The sequence below is a fragment of the Anneissia japonica genome, unplaced genomic scaffold, assembly GCF_011630105.1.
Source record: "Anneissia japonica isolate Jap-2015-1 unplaced genomic scaffold, ASM1163010v1 scaffold1884_len437306_cov177, whole genome shotgun sequence".
NCBI lineage: Eukaryota > Metazoa > Echinodermata > Crinoidea > Comatulida > Comatulidae > Anneissia > Anneissia japonica.
The window spans coordinates 168,173-175,028 of record NW_022753199.1 but is presented as its reverse complement, the minus strand read 5'-3'; the positions used below and the strand labels follow the sequence as shown (position 1 = coordinate 175,028).

At 35.7% G+C, this 6,856-nt stretch overlaps 1 protein-coding gene across 2 annotated transcripts in view; it reads right to left on the bottom strand.

The window, feature by feature from the left end:
* Positions 1-6,856, bottom strand: part of LOC117122746 (cholesterol 24-hydroxylase-like) — a 17,206-nt gene that overhangs the window by 7,083 nt on the left and 3,267 nt on the right. For both annotated transcript variants that reach the window (XM_033268452.1, XM_033268451.1), the window contains 6 exons: positions 5,257-5,322; positions 4,362-4,443; positions 2,038-2,189; positions 1,478-1,616; positions 1,170-1,283; positions 73-310 (listed from right to left, as the gene is read on the bottom strand). In XM_033268452.1, the coding sequence (XP_033124343.1) occupies positions 73-310; positions 1,170-1,283; positions 1,478-1,616; positions 2,038-2,189; positions 4,362-4,443; positions 5,257-5,322 (791 nt within the window). The remainder of the gene's footprint in view (positions 1-72; positions 311-1,169; positions 1,284-1,477; positions 1,617-2,037; positions 2,190-4,361; positions 4,444-5,256; positions 5,323-6,856) is intronic.

Here is a 6,856-nt window from a genome sequence, read left to right as displayed (position 1 = left end):
ATATATATATATATATAAAATAGGCTTATCAGTCTGTACTGGTTTAACATTGTCCCTTAGATTATTACCTACCTGCTATAAAGAAGGTTACAAATTCATCGACGATTCTTTCGAACCAGTCGCCAGTAAGCGAGGACTTGTCTATTGTGTACTCTTGCAGGATAAAGTGCAACAAATCTATTGGAGTCTCGTGACCGTTTCTCATGTCGTCCATTCTCTTCAGGATGCACTCACGTCCTAGACTTCGTATCATCCGGCATGCCGACGTGGATAATCTACGCTGTTTACGACTCTTTCCAAATGGCGGGTACTATCAAAGAGTATATAGAATTGCAAGAGGTCCGACTGCCCTGATTTTGTATGCACACAATGAAACGTTAAAAGATACTACCACGAGATAGGGGGCGACTTATTAGAATTTGAACAGAGTTCTAAACGCGCCTTTGAAGGACACCCTCTATTTCTTGGTAGTACTTTTGAAATAGAATTACGTTCCAACGAAACCCGAGAGTCGGACCTCCTGCAGTTCTATACTCTTTTGTATCATATCGATACAAAAAGAGGAAAGATCTGTAAGCTAATTAGAGCTTTTAAAGTTATTTCTTTCATTTGTCGGTCGCATTAGCCACTGTGTCGATCACATATTATCCACGTCTGTCGAATATCTTTATTCATCTGTTGAGTTACTGTTCCATATGTTGTCGAAGTTATTTTTATTATTATTATAATTATTTATATCATTTATATAGCGCCAATTTTCTTTGTAAATACAAAGAGCTTCTTTTTCCTTTGTCATTGGGTCCACATGCTTAAATGTTGCTGCTGGACAGGGCAGGAGTTGCCAACCCCACCAGATAGGCCTACCCATTTATACTCCTGAGTAGAGAGAAGCAATGAAGATAAAGTGCCTTGAGGAATGTATACAGCGAGAGATTTAAACCCCGACCGCAAGGTTGGGAAACCAACCCGTTTCATGATCACATCTGCCACTGCATTAACTCGTCCCTTGATTAAATCATTGAGTCTGTTTTCATTTTTTGATTACATAAAAGGATTTATCAATTATGTTACAAATAAATAAAAACTGACCACAACAATAGCAGCAGCAAAGGCAACAGCAGCAGAACAGCAGCAGCAATCTAGCGCTGGTAGGAATTATGCTTAATTACCGAAAACCACTGTGGTAAGAAATGAACCCATTTCAGGCGAAATGTAGCTGAAAGTGCTTGGTCAAACTTAAGTCCATCCTCGGCGTAGACTCCAAGATCCAATCCAAAACCAACCTGTTTAACATTAAAGATGAGGAATCCTTTACTACAACACTTCCGCATGATACTTTCGGTATAATTTATTACAGCGTTTCATTTTCTAAGCTTTCCCATTTTTTTTTGTTACACAACCTTCATATAAATATCATACCATCTATATTATTGATTGTTTCACAAGTGAAATAAAATGAATTGAAATTATACAATACCTTCGCAATTATATCTTGAGTTAATAGCATGAATTTTTCAGCCATCGGAATTACTTGTTTACCATCAGCTAGTGTTTTTAGATGATCAAGCAGACCTCTGGCGCACATATCGAACTGATGAACCATTTGCTTCAATGATCTTGACATTAAAATAAAATATATTGCCATTAATGTACAAATGTATTTTTTTTTTACGTTTGAACAAAAAGAGGAGGTGAGGAACCGTGAAACCCCCCTGATAAAGTCACTGACACTGTCCCAAATCCTGCCGCAATCTCATGCACTCAGGCCCCATAATGTTGCTGCTGTAATCGAAATAGTGTTCGAACCTACCAGGAACCCACTTATACTCCTGGGTAGAGAGAGACAACCGAAGATAAAGTGTCTTGCCCAAGGACACAAGCGATTTGCACAGCGAGAGTTTCGAACCCCCGGCCTCAAGGTTGGGAGTCCAAGCTACAACCGATGCGCCAGCAACTTCTAAAATTTTAGTATTTCTGAAGTCAACATCTTACGTATTTGAGTTTCATTACTGTTACACAATAATAGTTTAAACCTACGATTTGTGAAATGCCTTATTTAATCTTGACCGCTTAGATGCCCACTTTTGGTGATCAGTTTCTGTAAGTAAACTTCTTCCAAGGAAACGTTCTCCAAAAATATTCTCAAACCAGGAATATCGAGGTTTTTTATGTTCACTCCTTAATATTTCCTACAAAAAAAAATATTAAACACATAACAACATTGATACTGATAATGTCATGATTGTTTAAAAGTTACCTTTAAAAGTCATTGCTAATCGTAGGATTCGCTTTTTTTTTTTGACAGTTTTATCGGTGAATGACTGCCACATATCCGTCCGTCGGAAGCATGTATGGGTAATGTTTCCCATACGAAGATTTTGAGAGTATGACCTTGGGCATCCTCTTACCAGTATAACTCAAGAAAACTTTAGGTACTATATTCAAAAAAGAGATAATAAGGCATATGCCCAGTATAATGAGAGTGGGTCCAAAAAAATATTTGGGCACAGAAAATAGTAGCATGACTCAAGATAATGACCACAAATAACAATACGTGACCTATTTTAAATCATGTTAATAAGAAAAATGTAGGTCAGTTGCGAAAAATGATAAATAGTTCAAAATTCAATTTCTTATGAGTGCCATAAATAGATGAATTGTATTCCTCCATGAATACGTAAAGTGCAACAAACATAAATACATCATATACAATAAATAACAATGACTTATGGTGAAATATTAATAATACGCTGTAGATGACTTGAGTTGCTTTTTTCTCCATGAATAAGTAAGGTGCAACAGAATCCGAATAACAAAAAATAACAATGACTACAGGCCTATTTACACAAAGTGCAGGTATGGTGAAATATTAAAAATATGCAAATATGTGTTACAAATATACAGTATGCTATGCATTATATTAGGAAATAGGCCTACAAATTAATGAATACGGTTTCGAAAAACATACGGCTGATGCACTTTAAATTACACTCAGGCTTACTTGCCAAATTTGCATTAATAAGTTATTGATGACGCTCTAGATTAATTGTACTAGCACTACTATCACTGAAAAGCCGGTATACCTTACGCCACTGCCTCTGATGCCAATATGGCCGCTACCCCTCAAGAGGCAGACACAACACTTAATGTTATTTGGGATATTGAATTCATACCTACCCCAGCCCAACCATGGTGCACAATTTTTGAAAATATGGCATCTCTAGACGCCCAGAAATAAAAGCTGGCAACCTTCAAAGCAGCTACCCACATTCAACACCCATCATGCAGGGAAGGATTTAAAGCTAGTGGAAGTGGACTACTGTAGATACCATACTCACCCCAAAACAATATAGTTAATTGCTATATTAATACCTCTAGAGATTTTCAAAATCAATCTTAATTACTAGAATTAAGGATTGTCAAAGTTGAATTTATAGGCAATAAAAAACAAGCGAATGGTGGATTTTTGTTTAAATATTTAAACATTAAAAAGATGTGAACAATAACTAACTTCATAGGCCTAGGTATCAGTGTATATTTATTTTTAAAAGTAATTCAATTGAGAAAAATTAGTCCGGCTAAAGCCGGTACGGTTTTGACGGCCCTGCTGCCATATAAATTATATAAATGATTAGGGGTAAAAATGAATTCCTTAATTATCTGTTTCAATACTTTTTTAGCATTCAACTTAACATTTGAACTAGAACTATTATCAGGAATTTATTTCTATATTTTTGCATAGGCATAGATATTATAATAGTGAATTTACGAACATTCTTATTGAAAAGTCCAATAATACAATAATACTGTGACCTACTAGACAGTAACAATATATGTAGGTTTTGAAATGACCAATTCGAGACTTCATTTTAGATGTTGGGGTTATATTTTGAATTTTGAGGCGCAAGCCTAATTACATTTAATCATGACCACTTTGAGAGTGGCGATCATTTCACAGCACAAGTCAATGAAAATAGCTCGTAAATCGTATTTAATGGGTGTGACTGTTCAGTCTGGCTTTCGGTCCACGGTGGCTTTTTGTGAGGACGGTTGTAGTACTGGGGAGGATCTAGATATTTGCAGGAGAGGGTCCAGAAAGCAAAGGCACACCTGTGTAGATTACCCTGAGTGACGTGGGGAACCATCTTCTGTCTTGTCGCCATCCCATCTTTTGAAAGATTTAACTTACTACCAGTCAAAAAAAAAGCCTATCAGAAATAGCTTAAACATTATTCTCAAAAAGTTCTGTTTCATACGCTTGTACAGTACGGTATTTAGTTACGCTAGCAATAGGCAGTTGTCTTTTATTGCTAGTTTGCGATAGAGAGAGAAAGAGAGAGATACATTTCCACAATACTTACTTTCACGATTGCTGGGTCGTAAACCAAAATTCGTGATAAGTGGTAAGTGTGCATACACAGTATACTTCCGTATGCTTTTATCCTAAAAAAAAAAGTAAGCAAAAAATAAAAAAAATAATAATGTGTTGGTAATAAAGTTGGTTATACAAGAAGAACACAACATAAAAATAATTAACTAATAAGAAAGCGTACCTAATAGAAAACATTCGTAATTTCAACCATGGATGAAAGAGAATGCGTCCTTTTCTCCATGTTTCAACATAGTAGAGTTCCTAGTTATTTGACAGCACACTATCGATGAATTTTGTATGTATGAATTAAATCTGATCAGATCAGATCCGATCCAAAAACCATAGTTACAAATTGTCACTTCTGATAATTACAAACCGCTCGTGGAAGCGGTTTGGCGCAGCGAGAACGATTCGGTTTCTCAACCTCGAGGTCGGGGCTTCAATCACTCGCTGTGCATTTCCCTTGTGTCCCTAAGCAAGGTAGGCCTACTCTCTACATACAAATGGGTACCTGGTGGGGTTACCTGCTACTGCGCAATATGGCAGCAACACTTAAGCATGTATAGGCCTACTCAATGACCAGGGACAACAAAGCGCTTTGTAACCTAACGGAATGCGCTATATAAATAATCAAATAACAAATAACAATTTATTTTGTGGAAGGAAAAGCGTTTAGACAATGTTGAAAGTCAATAGTTACGATTATCATGGTAGTGATGATGATGACGATGATGATAATGATGACGACGGATGAGTATGATAATATTGGTGGTAGTAAAGGATATTGATAATGACGATGATTATAGTGGTGATTGTGACACCCGTAAAGTATAGAAGTATCTGTGATAAAATAAAGCTTTTATACTAATTTAATAAGGCCTTACCAACATTCTATAATTGCAGTACAATCCCGTCCTCGATGCAAAATTCCCAGATGACCTCCGAAAAATCTGGAGAAAAGTAACATTTAGATTTAGATTCAGATTTCTTTATTTTGTCCAAAAGGAAATGGGTGAAAAAAGTGTCGCAGAAAAACGTATGAGCAACTTGGAAAAACACTAAATCACATGAATAAAACGGTGCATGTTTTTGTAAGTACATTAGGCCTATTCAACAAGTTCAAAGAGTTGACTGTTATTAACTCTTCTTTACGTAGAACGGGGAAAAAAAAGATTATGATAATGCTTAGTTAGTTTTGCAGGTGATAGATTTAACCGTCTACCAGATGATAACCATTGATAACAATTGTTTAAAGGATAAGTAATATCGGCCATTACACATTTCATTTAATCCTCTATTCTTTCCAGGAAAATTTCGTTCAACTGTTTTCCCTCTTTCGTGATTTTCCATGCTTGATATGCTATTCTTTGCAGTCTCCAGTCGCTTTTTATCAAACTATTAAAACAAGCACAGTAGCCATAAATTATTGAACTTTCTACTTAGGTACAAATAAATAACTGAGCGAGATAACATGTAACATGCGCGCAACAGCCTATCTTCTTTTAATGGTCATAATGCGAAGCGAGCGTCACGGGGGTGGGGGGGGGAGGATAGGAGGCTGCAGCACCCCCATCCGAGATTTGTCGAGGGCGGATACAAAAAAAATACTTCAAAACGTTTATATTTAATGTTGGATTGAATTGATAGGCCTATATAAATTAATAATTTGGACACCGATGAGATATAGAAAACAAAATCAAATTACACCCTCTAGTAATATTAGTTCAGCTAAGTAATTTTTGTAGAAGCTGTACAGTAACTTCCTTCGAAATCCATGTACTACCTATGCACAACCTAACCTGCACAAGGCTAAATTCAGTTCATACCGGTCTCATCTCAAAGGCTAGTTGTCTCGACTCTATATTAACGATCTGACATGATACTGTAGCTGTTGTTGTTACCATAACACTACAAAATTAATTTCATTTCACTTCGCATAAAGTTGAGAAATATGAATTGTGGTGTGACTAAAATTATTTAGAAAAAAAATGTTAATAAAACCAAAGAGATATCTTTTAAAAGGGAAAAAAAGTAGACTGCTCAGTATCCCACAAAATCATAAATCAGACAGTTTGACGGCCCTGCTGCCATATAAATTATATAAATGATTAGGGGTAAAAATGAATTCCTTAATTATCTGTTTCAATACTTTTTTAGCATTCAACTTAACATTTGAACTAGAACTATTATCAGGAATTTATTTCTATATTTTTGCATAGGCATAGATATTATAATAGTGAATTTACGAACATTCTTATTGAAAAGTCCAATAATACAATAATACTGTGACCTACTAGACAGTAACAATATATGTAGGTTTTGAAATGACCAATTCGAGACTTCATTTTAGATGTTGGGGTTATATTTTGAATTTTGAGGCGCAAGCCTAATTACATTTAATCATGACCACTTTGAGAGTGGCGATCATTTCACAGCACAAGTCAATGAAAATAGCTCGTAAATCGTATTTAATGGGTGTGACTG